The sequence below is a fragment of the Heteronotia binoei genome, chromosome 4, assembly GCF_032191835.1.
Source record: "Heteronotia binoei isolate CCM8104 ecotype False Entrance Well chromosome 4, APGP_CSIRO_Hbin_v1, whole genome shotgun sequence".
In the NCBI taxonomy this organism is placed as follows: Eukaryota; Metazoa; Chordata; class Lepidosauria; order Squamata; family Gekkonidae; genus Heteronotia; species Heteronotia binoei.
The window spans coordinates 32342446-32360183 of NC_083226.1; the positions used below are offsets into that span (position 1 = coordinate 32342446).

A 17738-nucleotide genomic window follows, 5' to 3' on the forward strand; every position below is an offset into this window, starting at 1 on the left:
CTCCCACAAGGAGCCAATCGTCTATGTATGGGTAGGTTGCAACGCCGCGTTGCCTGAGGTACGCTGCAATAACCGCCATACATTTTGTGAATGTCCGTGGTGCCGTGGAAAGTCCGAAGGGCAGAGCTCGGAACTGGTAGTGGTTGTTGCCAACGGCGAAACGCAGAAACTTCCTGTGGCATTGGTGTATTGTCAGGTGGAAGTATGCGTCCTGTAAATCTACCAGTGCCATCCAGGAGTTTCTGGGGATTAATGGCAGAATCGATTGTAAGGTGATCATTCTGAATTTTCTGTGGCGGATGAATTTGTTTAGGGCTCTTAGATCCAGAATCGGGCGCTGTCCCCCATCCCTTTTCGGGACTAGAAAGTACCTGGAATAAAAACCTGTCCGATGATACTGGACTGGGACAGGCTCTATAGCCGCTTTGGCTGTTAAGGTGTCTATTTCTTCCTGAAGGGAAGGTGATGGGGGAGTGGAAACAAAATGATGTCTTTTTGGTGGTGCTTGGAACTCTATGGAGTAGCCCTTCAAAATAATGTTCAGAACCCATTTGTCTGTGGTTATTTGTTGCCAATTGTCGAGAAATGGAAGAAGCCTGGAGACGTGCTGAAGTGGTAGAGGTAGAAAGTCAAAGAGACTGCTTCGATGAAGATGCAGCCTTTTTAGGTGGTTGTGGTCTCTGCTGTCTCTGGTTAAAGGATTGCTTTGGAGGAGGAGCTTTACGTTTCCAGTATTCAGATTGTCGAGGGGATCTGGAACGTTTGAAGGGGGTTGGTTTCCATGATCTGGGCTTATAGCTCTGTTGTTGTTGTTGCTGTTGGGCTACCCCCAATCTTTTCGCTCGTTTGCGGCTGTCATCCACGGTGGACAGTATATCGTCCGTTGTGGCATTAAAGAGACCTTGGCCATCGAAGGGAAGGTCTTCTATCTTGAATTTTAGATCAGGCTGCAACGAAGAGGATCGAAGCCAAGCATGTCGCCTTAGGGCAATGGAGGCGGCCATCGCCTTGGAAGTGCACCCCACAGAGTGACGGATGGTGTTTATCTGTTGCTTTGAAATCCTGTTGAGCTCCTGAAGTAGCTTGCAGGCTTGTTTCTGGGAGGGCTCAGGCAGGGCAGAGACTAGCGTATTCAGTTGGGAGGAGATATTGTGGGAATACGCGGCGAAGTATGCTAGGTAATTGTTGATCTTGGCAGTTGCCGTCGAGATTGAATACATTTTCCTTCCAAGAGTATCTAACTTCCTGCCTTCCTTCTCAGGGGGTACCGGGTGGCGGGTCTGTTTGGTTTTAGAAGATGAATGCACTATCAGAGAATTCGGTGCTGGATGGCTAAATAAAAATTTCGAATCCGGTGCTTGGATCCTATAAAGGGATTCGATTCGTTTTGAAGTCGGGGGAATGGAGGCTGGGTTGTCCCAAGCTTCTTTGATGGCTTCTAGGTGTACCGGCAGCATCGGCAGAAAGGAACCAGCAGGTAAATCTGAGTGCACCAGGTCGTGTACCACGTCTGTCACCTTGGGTGCATCCGAAGTCAGAGTTACGTTAAGTGCAGAGGCCATATTGGCAATCAAGTCCAGGTATGTCTTTGCCCCTTCGGAAGGTGACAAATCCGCGGGCTTGGCGATATCTGAAGCAGGGGACCCAGGGGACATGGACTGTATCGAATCCGATGATTGAGCTTCGGATTCAGCATCAGAGTCAGGTTCGGGTTCAGGTAGGTCCGGTCTGGTTGGAGTCGTGCTTTTGGGTTCCACTGGAATCGCACCCCTAGGTTTAGAAGTCGAAGTGGAAGGAGTCGGAGACGGCTGTCTCGGTGGTTGCTTGCTCCGTTGGACAGGAGTCGCTTCCTTGGATGGGTTCATGTGATAATCGGTTCGGTACCGAGAATGATGGTATCCGCAGCATGCATGGGATTCGATGGAAGGAGACCTTGAAGCATAATGGCGTCGCCTCGGGGACATGGATGGGGACCGAGATCTCGGGTTGTAGCGATGGCGGTCCCTTCCTCTACTAGGGGATCTCTCCGGGAAACGCGCATGATGGTACCTATATCTCTCCATGCTGGGAGACCTGGCTGGGAACCGATGCGCATCGAAGTACCTGTAAGCATCATGTTTGTGCTGGATGGGATTCGACATATCGCGGAACGATCTAGGATTGATGTGGTGTCGAGTCCACTGTTGCGGGTCTCGAATCGGCTCCAGCGCAGGGTCTAGCATGGATCCATGCGGGGAAGGGGATCGGGACGGAATGGGAATAACTTCTTCCGTCTGCTGGTGCGGCGACTCCGTAGCCGGGGTGGTCACTTCCTGGGTGTCGGATCCGGGAGTGGAAGGCTCGCATTGCGTCTCAGGCTCATTCTGTTGTTCGGAGGATTTTCTCGAGTCCTTCGGAATCTTCGGGTCCTTCGGGTCTGTCGGTTTCCGCGGAGCCTTCGGATCGGACGGTTTTCTCGAATCCTTCTGGCCCTTCGGGTCGGAATGCTTATGTTTCTTAGTGTGCTTCCCGCCCTTTGGTTTAGTCGCCGCGGCCGTTTGTTCTGACGTTCTCGCGCCGTCGCCGGCTTTCGCGGCATCGCCGGACTTATGCTTGCTGGGAGCAATGGCCACTGAAGCTGCCGACCTTGCGCCGTCCCCTTGGGGAGTCAGTAGGGGAGGCGACTTACTTGCTGACGAAGATTGCGACATATCAGGCTGGAGCACAGACTCCATTAAGTGGCTTCTGAGTCTAGCGGCTCTGTTTTTTCGCGCCTGTTTGCAAAATTGAAGGCAGTGCGCACAGGCGTCCACTTTATGGGATTCTCCCAAACAGAACAAGCAAAGCGAATGCCCGTCCGATGTAGGGATTTTCGCCCTACAGCGCGAGCACCTTTTGAAAGTTATTTTACTGTCCCTTCCTTCCATACGCCCGGGGGGGGGGGGGGGGGGTGGGGGAAGGGAGGTCTGAGGAAAAAGCGGGGAAGATATTTATCTAAATCTTTTTTTTTTTTTTTTTTTTGAAGATAAGAATATGAAGAAATAGCGAAGGATGAAAGAAGAGGAAACTTGAGGAAAACGAAGGCTAGATATCTGAGGTAAGTGAGGAGCGCAACGAGGTAGGACTATCCCGGGCGGCGGTTGGAAAGAAACTGAGTGGGTTGGGCGCCTCCCTCGCGCTACAGGCATGCGCAGTGGATGCCTGCTCCCCAGAGCGGGAGGGAGTGCGCGCCAAAAATAACGCCTAGGCTAGCTATTTAAAATCTCCGAGGTAGGGTTCGTCCTGATAGGAAAACCCATGTGTGTGACTGCACAGAGACCACGAAGAAGATCAGAAGCAATATTTTGTAGCCTTTACAATAATAAACTCTCTACATCTTTTTTTTTAAAAAAATGTTTTGGATTGTTTTGTGTTTGGCACCCAAAAGTGAAAATGATCTTCCACTCGTATCCCCACCTCTTTCGCAAGGCATAGCATCATCCGAAACCAAATGACATCACTGAATCATAGGGTTGAGGGATGCCACCCAAACCTGACTGCGCTCCTGAGGCTTACAGTGCACATCACCTCCCTTGGCTACTAAAGGCCCAAAGGAAAGTAATTTCCTGGCAAAGGAGAACTGAAAACTCTGTTCCTGCCAGCTGGGTCTTTCTAATCTAAGCAAAGACTATGAGGAGAAAAAGGATTAATTCAGAAATTGTTGTCATCAATTGTTGTCTGAAGACTCTGAACAAACCTGGCTGTCCTGTTTACTTATTTGCAGGTGGGTGGTAACTGTATAGGTGTGAAACCAGGCCTGTAACGACGGTGGGGCCTAAGTGGCCCCAGCCCTTCTACTCTTACCCTCTGGGAAGCACCTGGAAAACACCTGCACCCTCCATGTACAGCTGCCACTTTCTCGCACTTTGCGCCACTGCCCAACTTCCGCAGCAGCCAAGAGGTCCTCTCCTCTCTGCCCTGGGTTTGCTCCTGGAGAGAAGCCCAGGGGGGGGGGGGGAGGAAGAGGCTAGCCTAGGTGATCCATGGAGCCAGGTCTGTGGGTGGGTAGTTAGGGAATGCCAGGCTGTCCTCACCAGGCAAGTGTCTCAACTTATGCACCCACGAGAGACAACCTGGCTTTTGTCTTCTTTGTGTGTGCCTGGGGCATGCTAGTGTAGACCCACCCTCTGGCTTAGCAGATGCCCTCCTCAAGCACGGACCATGTAGCTGCAGCACCTGGGGGAAGGTCTGGGGAAGGGGGTGATCTCTCCACTCCCCGGTGCTCAGTGCTAAGCTGGCAGGGCCTTACCTGGCCTGGCAGGCATTAGAGGGTAGAGTAGAAAGGAGAGGAGCAGATAAGAAAGGGGCAGGGGGGTGTTTCCTCTGTTCCCAGGAGCGGAGCTGCTGTGACTGCCTGGGTGAAGGGGGGGTTAGCTTTTGGAACTCAAGACAGCTTACAGTGTCCAGATCCCTGCCAGGGCCACCAAACCGGGTGGCTCCCTGGCCCGCCAAACAAAGAATCCTGCTGCGGTCCCCACTAAACTTGAAATCCTGGCTACGGCCCTGTGTGGAACTATGCTGACTCTACAACAGTGAGATCTGCTATGTATAACTTTGCTGCAGAACTGCAGGAGAAAAACAAGCTGTCTTTAAAATAGACAACATGGGAAATAAGAGGGGGGAAATAACCCTAACCTTTATGGTTCCATGACAAGAACTTAGTGTTCAGAAAGATGCGGCAGTGATTGCCTGCTCCAAGTTCTTCAGTATGTAATATGCTGAGTCACTCACTAGCCCTTGACACGTTCACTCAAGGATGAATAAAAAGAGATGCTGCATCAACTGCATTTCCAGCAGAGTTAAAGGAGGCAGCTGCAGGGAAAGCACGTGCTTGATGTTAGCCCTTGCTATGCAACAATGCAGCCAGCACAATACACTTATACTTATCAATTTTGCTGCAGCCTAGGATCTTTGTTTTTGTTAAAATTCAGCATTGCCGTGATTAACATTTCATCCACAAATGTGTAAGGGGTCGGCCAATCACATGCTTAGTCCAAATGTTGTGGCTGCATCCCTGCTACTATGTCTCATTTGCACAAAACAGTAAAAACAATGCTTCCTGGAAATGTCTGCTAGCTGGTAGACCTGTTGCCCTGTCTGCATACAGCCCGGGGGGGGGGGGTATTTAAGCAGTTGAATGTTGTGTGCAGAGAGGAAGAAAAGTACTCATTGTGAGTGGGGCAACTCAGGATATAAAGAAGAACAAGTGGACTAATTATTGATCAGGTGCGTAATGCAATATCTAGCTCTTGATTCCAATCCATAAACATGAACAATTTTTGTGTGAAGGACTGAGGTAATAAACTTTTCGATCTTTAATGTAATGAAAGTGAACATTAAACTACTACAATTGCCAGTGGAAGCTTGAAATCTGACTGCAGTAATATACAGTCATGATTACAACCAAGCACCCATGTTTATTTATAACTCGGTTTATAAAGCACCCATAACCTTATATAGTAAATGCTGCCAATTAACAGGGTTATGAGAAGCTGGGGAAGCACTGGCTGAGACTGTCAGTCACCTCTTGGAGTTCACTTGTTAGTCTGCTGGATCTCTGGAAACATTTCTTGCAGTTTCACGCTCAACTACAATTTCAGTGCAATCCTAGCAACACTTTCCTGAGTCTAAGCACCACTTAATATACTGGAGTGGGATTCTGAGTACACCTACTTAGGACTGCTCTCTAACAGTGCCCTTCTAAACAAAGTTATGCCCTTCTAAGTCCACTAAGTTCAATTAAGACATGGTTTGGTATGTTATGGGACATGGTCAGAAATTTGAAAATGTATTAATTCTAATTTTGAAGTCCTTCAATTGGTACACCTTTGCAATGGTCTGAATGGGTTACAGACAAGAAGCATGGAAGGTTATCATCTCCTACAGAAAACATTGTTTAATTATATGAAAAAGTTCACCTGCACTGTGCAGGTACAGGTAAGTACTGCCATCCTACGCAAAATTATGCTCTTCTAAGGCCATGGCTTCAATAGACTTAGAAGAACATAACTGCTTAGGATGGCACTGTAGATGTTTGGCTGCAGGGCTTGAATTCAGCAGAAGCTCACAGGAGCACAGCTCCTGAACCTCCAGCCAGGGTCTGCACACAGATCCTGGGCCTATGCAAATGAGATATGCTACTGAGCTCCTGCACCTTTCCCCCTACAATACGACCCCTGTTTGGCTGCTTAATTTTGTGCAAAAGTATTTATTAAATTTTATTTGGAGACAGTCTTCAGCCCCACAGTGATAACCACAGTAACAGAAAGGAAAAGGAAAGTTTACTTGGTTTTGCAGTAGGCCACCACACACATGATGCCAACCACAAGGAGAGCAATGCAGATGCCAGTTATGGTCAACACCCTTTTCTGGTAGAGTTCCTCAGCTTCTAGAAAGTGACAAAAAGGACAGAAAGGGTTACATGTGCATAACAGATAGCAAAGCAAAGAACAACCAAATGTCATGTTACATCCCCTTCACCCCAAAGTTTCACAGAGAGAAATAAAAGACTAAGTTCCCACACAAAATAATACATTCAGAAATTAAAATCTGAATGCAACACCAGTGAGAGATGAATGTAAGGTTTAAAACAAACATAATTTCCTTATCTTGTAGTGGGAGTTTAGAATTCTAACATAAGCTCATTTAAAAGATCGCTAAAGATTTAAAAAAAAATACAGTGAATTGATGTAACAAAGATGAATTTAGAAATAGTCCCCTGCCATCTTGTAAAACCAGGTGGGATAAAGATAACATCTCAATCATTTTTTTAAAAAAGTCTTTAACCTTCCCCTCCTCCTTTCCCACTTTGTAATTTTACATACACAATGGCTTTTCCAAACCTGCCCTGGATCACAGTGCTCTTTACATAAGACATTTTTATAATCGTACTTTGAGCTTGGCTTGCAATAGTGCCATCAGTAAAAGCTACAGTTGATCATAACCCTCCCTCCCTCCACCCCAACTCAGCAACCACAATGGGGCAACAATGCATTGTACCATAGACAAAACAAGATTACTCATATTCCATAATCGTTGCAAAAAAAAAAAGAAAAAAAGAAGTTGCCTGAGGAAAATCTGTTCCACAGCTGTGACCTCACTTACAGATATTTTATCATTACAAATTAATTCTTAGAGCAAGCAATGTTTGGGTTGGAAGAATATTACATTCCATTGTCTGTCACACTTGGCAAAGCATCATCTCTGTGTGCTGTACCAGGGAAATGTTACATTTCGAATCATCTTGATACTAACCAAACCACTAGGCTCAAGCAGCCAGTACAAGCCAAAACCTCATACTGATTTTTTTTTTGTCTTTAGTGGTTCAAAAAAAGATATTTAAATTTTAACATAAAGTTGGGCAACTGTCACACAAAGCAGGTGGAAAATTTGGACTTACCAAGGTGAGAGGAAGCAACAAAGAGATGTTTTTATAAATATATAAAGGTTAAAATTTTCAAGGGAGAAAAAAAATCACCTCCCAACTTTCTTGGAAATTAGGCTGCCATTGATAGGGCAGGATTTAAAAACCTGTTACTTCTGCACTTGGAGAGAGATTGTGTTTGGCAGTTTCCTGATAATGGTGGTCTTTCTATGTTTGTAGATAAGACAAGATCTGCTGGGATTGGTTTTGGCTTATTCTGTTCCTTCAGTGTCAAATTCTGACAGTAGCTTCTGTTTGGTCCCAAATTCCTTACCACTGTGCTCACCATTGTTCCTTGGAGTGTCAATATTTGCTTAGACATTGACCCAGCATCTACTCCAATGACATCATTCTGGGCAATGACTTGTGATTGGCAATGTGTGCTGATATGCCGGGGCATGTTATCGATACACAGAGTTTGGGAGGAAGGAACTGTCACACAGTGCTGACAGTTTCTGGAAGAAGTTCTGCTTCCCTTTTGAGGCATTTTCCTGGAACAGGAGACCTGGCATCCACATAACCCTTAGCAAAAGCATTTTGAGGGAGAGAGTTTGTTTTTGCCAACTACGTGTTTCTTATACATCCTTCCAGGTGACCATTTCTGCCCAGTTCTCTCAGGTGTTTGAGCAAAAAAAGGCCCAAACACAGAATTGAATGTTTGGACTTCCCCCACCCCGCCCCTTATTATGCTCAGAGTCTTACGACTTTCCCATGAGGCATTCAATATGTGTTATACATTAAAAACAATTGCAAAAACATTCCATGGAAGAGTCAAGTTTCCAGTAAAACCACTTTAATTCTGTTGGATTTATAATTTACATGAGGCAGGAGAACTTAACCTCTAAGGGTCTAACTCTATGTTAACATTCTCTCTGGGAATGTCCCTGGGACAGCTTGAAAGATGTGTTCTGGAGTTCTGTACTTTGGAAATGCACAGGGACATAATTTGTATTGTGACTGCAGCGCACAGGGAGAGGCAGTTTAGACCTTCTCAGACCCTGTGCTATTTTCTTGATCTGAAAGGGCTCTGGTGAGCACCACTGAAGACTCCACATGTACTGATGGACTCCATGTTATGTTTCCCCAATGGAGCAAATGGAACAAACTCCCTGGGGCAGTTTCTAGTCAGGAAAATGATGTGGATGTGTAGGGAAGTTTCAGTTGCCATGCGCTGCAGACCCAATTCAAACTGGGACCACGTGCACCTTGAAAGTGCCAAAACGACAGAATGCATCTTTCTAAACAAGCGGAGGATGTCCTTACAGAAAATGTAACATGTCGCTTGAGAAAAACATGAGGTATCAGCCTTTAAATTCTCCTGTCCTTTCAGAGATGGGTTAAGAAATATTAGCAGTGAGCCTTTAAGTCAGCTGAAATGAATTAAATGCAACAGGATGTACTGGGCATGCACATGAAAGCTTACATTCTGAATAAAACTTTGTTGGTCTTAAAGGTGCCACTGGACTCCAGCTTTGCATTTAGGACTCACAGCTATGCTGTCTTTCAAAGACTACAGTTACACCTCCTGCTGCAGAGTAGGAAAGCTGAACTGAAAAGCTGCATGAAAATCATGCGCATAATTTTTAAGGGCAAAAGTAGACATTATGCACAGATGCATTTAACGTTTACTCCCCTGACCCTTCTGTATGGGTGCCAGCAGGGCCTTTTTTTGTAGCAGGAACTCCTTTGCATATTAGGCCACATATCCCTGATGTAGCCAATCTTCCTGGAGCTTACAGTAGGCCCTGTAAGCTCTTGGAGGATTGGCTATGTCATGGGTGTGTGGCCTAATATGCAAAGGAATTCCTGCTACGAAAAAGCCCGGGGTGTCAGAGACTGGAGAAGCAGGGTGGCAAGAGGTGCTTATTGCTTCCCTCCCACCATTTTTTCTCTGCTCCAAATCATTCCTCACCAATGGCTGCCCTGCCTTGAGAAAAGGTATGAACTATCCTTAGATCCTGAAGGGGTGGGCAGCTGGAACAGCTGGTTAGATGAGTGAAAAATGACAGCTGGAGAAAGGTAACAATACCCTTTCCATACCATAACTCTGATTGTCCCCCCAAATGTAGATTTTCCTGTTTAAAAACCACAATTTGAGTCATATGACTCGAATGCATGTAAAAGCCTTGTTTGGCCTTCAGCTCTATACTCTAAAAGAACAGCTTGAAATGCAGAATGAATAGAGACCAAAGCTTAAAACCATTTATCTATGAAACAATGCATTGTATTGTTTGAAAAAAGGCTTTCTACAAGCCAAGCCCATTTTTTTTTTTTAAAAACCATGTATTAACAAGTTTTCCGAGCATATTCAGACGAAAATTAATAGATTGGATTATTAAACAGAGGGAAGGAAGGGTCAGTTTTGTGAGGGAAAAACAACAACAACCTGGAATGGCAAACTGATTATACCATTGAAAAACCAAGAATGGGAAGCCAAAAGAAGGAAACAAACACAAATATGGCAAGAAGGGAAGAGAAAGGGAAGCTGAAGAGGAACGAAGGTTAAAAGTTGAGAAGTCAACTATAAGCCTGGCACAGCATGCTTGATAACTGGGAAAGAGTGAAGAAAAATGCTTGAAAATAAGATTGAAGCAGAATTTGAAGGGATTTCACATACAGCATAACCCCTAGCCTATGCTCACCTGAAAGCACTGATTGGGTAAGCCAAGCAGCTGAAATATTACAACGTCACAATTCGGTAAGAGATAGAAAGTCATGCTAAATGCAATCCAGTAAAGAGGAATTAGTAAAGTTCAGAAAGGGTTATCAGTCATCAACTTGCAAAAATAATGTCCTCCCTTCTTGCCCACAATAAACTCAGAATGGGTTAAACAAGAGAGAGAAAGGGAGCCAGTGTGGTATAGTACTTGAACTAGGATTGGGGACAACCAGATTCAAATCCTTACTCTGCTTTGGAAGCTTGCTGGGTGACCTTGGGTCAGTCACACACTTTCAGCCTAACCTACCTCATAGACTTGTTGTGAGGATAAAATGGAGGAGAGAGGAATGACGCAGGCTGATTTTGGTCCCCATTTGGGGAGGAAAGTGGTAGATTAATAAATAAATAAACACAATGCCAGCCACAGATATGCCATCAAAAATGGCATAATCTCTGAGGAGTCCTTTCCCTCCCTCCAATAATAATTTAGGAAGATTCAACACATGAGGCAGCATTATCATGTTGTAAGCATTCCTACATGCTAGTGTAGGAAGAAGTAGGCATTGTCACGGAAGATACCATTTCGGCTGGTAACCCTGTGGCCAACTAACCATGCAGCTCAGCTTTCACTGCAGAAAAACAAAGGAAACTGTGGCATCAAAACTATCTGCTGCTGTTTTAGTAAGTTCCTGCCTTATTTGTGTCAGTCTCTCACTATGTGCAGTTTTCAAACATGACATGAAATGTATTGTAAATCTGCCAATGAACTACTTATTGTTACTAACTAGCCAAGAATCAGTATAATGGGCTGTGTAACTGAAGCTCTTCCCTGCATTCTGCCCATGGCAGTCTTCTTCTTCAGTTTCAGATTCCTCAATGGACCGGCTCATCTTTTCACCTTATTTTTTTAATGACACAGCCGGTATTGCTTAGCTGAAAAAGTGGGAGTTTTTCATCAGCACAAAAAGTCTCTGCAAAAAGTCCTGCTTTCTATTATTTTTACATTCCTTTTGCCCAAGGATGCAAATGAAGGATGAAACATGTCATCCGTGCCAGGGCAACTCAGCTCTTTTTCCCTCCTGCTTGGATCCGGTCACATTATTGATTTCCTGTAGCAGAATATGGCTGTATATCCAAAAATGCACCCTACTGCAAATGTTGTCGCACAGATGGACAACTTCCATATCTGGATGAGTTTCGGGATGCAAATGTTGTCCCCCAAGCATTGCATTAATTCACTTCATTCCTCTCCATATTCTGCAGCAACTGAGTCTTAACTACAGTCTTCCTGAAATGAGTCGCTGCACAAAGAAGCTGACAGTGTGCTAATGCAAGACAGGAAGCATTAACTGGAAGACCCAGGTTTGAATCCCCACACTGCCATGGAAGCTTGCTGGCTGACTTTGGGCCAATCACAGACTTTCAGCCTAATTTACCAGACAGGGTTGTTGTAAGGATAGAATGGAGGAGGGGAAAATGTTCTAAACCACTTTAGGTCCCCACTGGAGAGAAAAATGAGGTATAAATTAAGTAAACAAACAAATAAATTCAGTTGCCTAGTTAAATGAGAACGTACACCCCCTTCCCACTGTGGGCAATGAGACTCCTTCAGTGATATCACTAAGTAACCAAATCTGATTGGCTCCATGGTACCATCACATTGTTGATGTTGTATGTGATTGGATGGAATCCCACAGTGAAGTTCAAAAAAGCCCTAAAAATGACACCAAAAGGGCAACAAGTGAGTGCTAAAGATTTTTTTGGGAGAAGCATTTTGTATTCTTTGAAAGTTCACTTTTCAGTTCAAATGTATTGTGAGTGTGAAAATCCTACACAGCCTTAGCCATTTATTGGCTGTCAGCACTGACAAGAAGGGCTTTAAAGTCAAGCTTGTCACAAGCTCTCCTATCTGCTATTGTCTCAATGATACTGGTGCCATAGAGGTCTGGCAGTACAGCAGCTGTGAAAACCTTTGAAATTTCCTCCTATCAGTCCTGCATCTCAGTCCTCTCTCTTGTGCCTTCTCAGCTCTCTTGGTACCCTTGGCCATTATGCTCTGAAGTGACCCTGGTTCTGTGTTGGCAGGAGGCTTGCAGCCTATCTGGTTGCTGTTTCCTCCACTACTGTGGTGTCCTAGATGTGCCTGCTAAGTTTATAGCCAGACAGTCAAATGATTAAGGTGACTTTGGAACTCAAATTTCAAGGACTAGCTATGTCAAATCAAATGGATTCATCCAAGATAATATGCCAAAATGGTTTTGAATGACAACATTTTATTGGAGCAATATTGAATAGTCACGGTGCCTTTAACTGAAAAAGGGGGGCTTTGGGGACTTTAGAATCAGAGGTCTCTGAGCAACATATGCTAAACTGGAAACTCTCCTATGCAGGAAAGCTTGAAGGATATCTGAATGACATATTGGTTGTACAAAGCAAGAGGATTATACAGATCTGCATGAAATTGTCTTGGAGGAGGAAGGTGTGCCATGTTAACTTGGTCACAGTGAAAGAATCAGCATAGATCTGGTATTCTACACCCAAGATAGAAAGGTCAGTTTATTATTTTATTTACAAAATTATAAGCTTGCTTTACAGTCCCTTAAAGGGAAGTTATTTATAAATCTGGAAGTAAACAAATATTTGGTTACACATGCTGCTTGTAAACTGAGTTGCTCATATACTCTGTATGGCTATGAGATCCAAAGGTGTGATTCCAAAGTTACATGTTACTGAGGCACTGCACACGCAAGAATCACCTGCACTTTTGAACACCCAGAACACAGACATGATTGCAAGAGAGATCTAAGTCACAGTGTTTCAGCCTCTGCAGTTGTGGTTGCTGTTCAGACACACCAAGTACCTGAACATGCATAATTTGAGAATCAGTCCTAACTAGTGCAGAGAATAGCAAGTCTCTGTGTTATTAGCATCAGAGATCCTGAGCTGGAGCCTCTGGAATGTCAGGTGGTTTCCCATTGTTGTTGTATGATTTTATTAAGCAAGGAGGCTAATGATGGGGCCCTAAACGCTTTTAACTTTTTGTAATAAATACATGTATTTTTGGTTATGTTTTTAATTTAAATCCTGCTTTTAATTTTTGGCCCATATTGTATATTAATCTTTAGGTTCTTGGTTCCAGTTTTTGCGTTAGGTTTCTTTCCCCTCTCTGTTTTTCTTTTGATTCTGTCTATGCACCATCACTAAGCTGTGGCTAAAACAGGGAACTAAAGAGCTGAATATGTCCTATAAAGTGCCTCTTGGATAGGAATAGGCTCGACTAGGGCAAGTAACAGGGCCAGGTACATTAAAATCCTCATCCGATTAGGCCTTTGGTCTGTGCTACAAGAAGCTCGGATGTGTTTTTCTTGGTCCTTTCCATGGTCCTGCCTCACTTTCCTGGTGCCTCACCTGGTGTCAGTGAAGACTGCAATTTTGAAACCCACTCTGCTAAAACATTCATTTCAGTCAAATTCGTGATGGCAGAACTGCTCAAGGATCAAGTTACTCAATTCCCTATTACCTATTACATGTAATCCTACTCTTCTGTAGAAAGACTCTCTCTCTGAAAATGAAAAAAGTATAGCCTATCAGCCAACATGATTAATGTAAATTAGGTAGGTACTTCCAAAATCCAGCAACGACACTAGACTGTAGCAAAAGCAGTTTTTTTAAAAATGTGCCAAGCAATCTAACAAGTTAATATCTAGTATTTTGGAACAGCCTCAAACACAATCCCTAGCAATTTATGTATGCTTAAGAATGCTGAGTTAACAGCAGATAGGAAACTAATGAAGACTGTTATAGCTGTATGATCCCTTCTAAAGCATAAGGAAGTTGGTTAGGAATTGAAGAAGAGGGGAAAATAAAAAGGCTTTTAATCTCTCAGGGTCTAAAATCTGCAAGTTAAAAGGAATGATTGATTCATACCCATAAATTCAATCCCAAGATGCTCTGCCAATGCAGAAAGTTGACATAAAAAAGAAAGAAAAAGGAAAATAGTTTCAGAAAAGAGCAATACACTGTACTCAAAACAACAACACGAATTACACGTATATTATACTTCTTTGGAATCTGCACACTGAGACAGGACAAATGGCATGGGGTTAACATGGCAGAGCTCATGTAAGCTTTGGTCGGCTCTATGAACCATTCAGGAAACTTTGCTTTGTCTAGGGGAGCATGTTGAATGAGGCAACATGTTAACCCTTAAAGATATTGCTGACATATCATGGTGATAGGTTGTTTATTGAAACTGCTTGCCAATATCTTCAAGATACAGATTAAAAAAATCAATATACTAAATTGTTCATCTCTTCTGAGATAACAATGAATGGACCTGAAAAATACTGATTCCAGCAAGACAGCACTTTTCCTCTTGTGTTTTTGGGCCATAGTAAACTGCCTTTGTGTAGGCCATTACATGCAGAACAAAATTACAGTATAGAAATCATCACTTGAGTGAGCTTTTTTAAAGTTCCCAAGTAGGCCAGAACAAAGTTCAGTGTTTTACAGTGGATGTGACTGAAGTGACATTATCATCTCCTCTGTGCTTTTCAGATAACTCTCTAGTCTACTCAGCCAACAACTGAGGGGATTTCTTGATCAAATGCAATTGCCTTGTATAGAGGCAGACTATTGGTCCATCTAGCTCAGTGTTGTCTATTCTGACTGGTAGTGCCTTTCTTGGGCCTCAGGTAGAAAAATAACTTTCCCAACACCTGCTGCCCAAGAATTTTTAACTGACTGAACCAGGACCTTCTACAAACTATGTGGTCTACCACAGATACACAACCCTCTCCTTTCTTATCTCATTTGGAAGCATACAGATTGGAAAGGAAGTATCATAGATTAATTGTCATCTCTGATGGAGGCCAGAAAACAGGAATATGGAAAGCTGCTTGTCAAGGGATAGGAATTTTTTGTTTAAGAATTGTTCCTCAATCCAGCATACTATAGTATCATCATGTTTCATAACACTGTGATGCTACTTAAATTCACAGGTGATACCACTCATTTTCCTGCCTTTCTGTACTTTCCATTATTTACTGGAAGGCAGAAGAGAACTGACCTCATACATCAGCAGATGGTACCTAGGGCCAGGAATGGGTCTGTTTAGAAATGGGCATTCTGGGAATGCTGGCACAGCATTCTCAGTTTGGTGTAGTGATTAAGTGCATGGACTCTTATCTGGGAGAACTGGGTTTGATTCCCTAGTCCTCCACTTGCAGTTGTTGGAATGGCCTTGGGTCAGCCATAGCTCTTGTAGTTGTCCTTGAAAGGGCAGCTGCTGTAAAGCTCTCAGCCCCACCTACCTCACAGGGTGTCTGTTGTTGGTGGTGGGGAGAAGGTAAAGGAGATTGTGACCACTCTGAGATTCAGAGTATAGGGTGGGATATAAATCCAATATCTTCATGGTCTGATGATATTTCTGGAACTAATCAATGATGCCAATCCACCTTTTGTGGAATGAAATGACACCAGTTTCCACAGCCAGGGAACACTACTAGTGATGTCAGTCTGTACAGATTATGTGGAATTATGCCTGTGCAACCTGAAATATGGTTTGGAATGTGTGTTTGTAAATATACATGTGCACACACTCTATCAATTATACAGCTGTTGTCAATGCAATCACATCTGCCTACACTAAATTTTATCTTTTATTTGTCTTACCCTACTTATATGTTTTACCTCTGTGAGGAAGTTACTCGTCTCCGCTCTGTCATTCCCTTTTTTAATTATTATTTTTAAAAAGTGCTTCTCTATTTAAAGCAGACCAGCATTCATTTTACTGATATTATTGGTTTATATGGGTGTTAAAAGTTAGAGTAAAAAGGTCTATATACCTCAGCTTCCCACATGTCCAAACATTATGAGAGTGAAGTGTGCAATCCCTTCCCATTACAATCAGTAACATTTTAAGGGTTAAACAAACCAGAATCCATCAACATATTTTGTCCCCTAATGAGCCAGTATTACATGCTTACATGAACACTACTAACAGTGCATATTAGTTGCATAGAAAGCTTGGTTAAGTCTTCACAGAGCTAATCACATGCACATGCATATATATTACTGCATTTATGCCAGTTTGCTGGTAAGGTGAACAGCAGTCTATAAGTAATTTAATTCCAGCAAAAGTCATTCACTTTAGATAACTTCTATTTGAAACAATTCAGCTGGAGGCTTAAATATAAATCTATTCTGGTGGGTAACCCTTAACAAAAACATGCAAGGGAAACATGCATCACTCATTCTAACTCCAGAATAATATGCATACCACTAAGATTGATATTTGATATTCACGGCAACCTTCCTTCGATTGAAGAAGGCTTCATACTGAGGCACTTTCTAAATCATTCCTGTTGTATATGTACTCTGATTCAGCTTACTCCTGTTCTTTTATGTTTCATTATATGGCATATTTTAGTAAGAGAACATTAATGAACACAGGAGTCAGACAATCCATCCCTATTGGCCAGTCATCTGTGCATGAAGAGATTGACATGATCATGTCACCACTCTTGACTCACATGGCTGAATGAACTGACTGGCTTTGGGTGATGGTAATGGACTACACTAAGCCAAAGCACAACCCTCCATGCAAATAAATTGCTCCTGGAGTTTTCATTTTAGATGTGACTTAGAGTTGAAAACGACCGGTGCTTGCACAGGGGACCTTTCCTTTCCTTTTCCTTTAATACTGACTGCAATAATGAAAGAAGCCAGTTGCAATTAAACCTAGCAATGACTGGGCTAGTGTTTAGTGGGTTGACATGTCTGGGATAATATAATAAAATGTAACTTTCATTGCAGTGTGGAATGTAATTTTTAAGACATCAGAAAGTAACATTTTCTATTCTGTCTGTGAAGCAACCGTCTTTTCACTAATTCCGATTTAGGAACTTGAGATGTTGGTAACTTAGTTATCTGGCAGAGGAAGCAGGGATCTGGCTTGTACCCATGCTGGAACCCTTCATCCATTGCTTCAAACATGTTCATTTTATATTTTCCCAGAACCATACTCAGTCTGCCCAGCTGGTTCATTATGGCAGAAAAGACAACACAAGAAATACTAATCTCTATTTTAGATCCATGTTTGATTTCTGTTTATATACATAGGTAGGACTCTGAAAATACAATGAAGTATTTCATGGCAAGGCAACGTTAAAAAGGAAAAACAAACATAGATTGTTGAGAACTGAACATTTTATAGGGAACAGGATTTTGCTATGGGATCCTTTAATACAGCAGAAAATATTGTCGATTCTACACTGCAAAAATTTCTATGCTGGTTTATATGGGAAATGGAAGTCACTATAGATCACTGAAGTTCTGTCAGTTCCCTGTTTACTTAATTTTCATTCTTTAAAACAGAGACAATTTGGTCCAGACGCTGGTTATGAAGGTATATAAGATTAGATGCTCTATACCTGTGGCACAGTATGTATAAGCTGCAGTATACCCGACTTTCAAATAACTAGACCACTGCCTATTTAAATGGTATGAAATGTTGGCCACCTAAGAAATCTTGATTAAAAAAAAAAGCAAAACCAGAAAAATCAGAACATTTAGGCATGGTAGAGCCTAGCTCCTTTCCCTCCCCCAACTTGAAAAAATAACTGGGGAGTTATGGGG

At 43.1% G+C, this 17738-nt stretch overlaps 1 protein-coding gene across 13 annotated transcripts in view; it reads right to left on the reverse strand.

Annotated features, from left to right (window-relative positions):
* NRG1 (neuregulin 1) overlaps positions 1 to 17738 on the reverse strand; it is a 456659-nt gene that overhangs the window by 15452 nt on the left and 423469 nt on the right. For 7 of the 13 annotated variants that reach the window (XM_060237089.1, XM_060237088.1, XM_060237087.1 and 4 more), the window contains 2 exons: positions 14028 to 14051; positions 6304 to 6406 (listed from right to left, as the gene is read on the reverse strand). In XM_060237089.1, coding sequence (XP_060093072.1) covers positions 6304 to 6406; positions 14028 to 14051 — 127 coding nt within the window. Of the gene's footprint in view, positions 1 to 6303; positions 6407 to 10083; positions 10160 to 14027; positions 14052 to 17738 lie in introns of those variants that run through there. The other 6 variants (XM_060237086.1, XM_060237085.1, XM_060237081.1 and 3 more) reach the window with 3 other exon arrangements.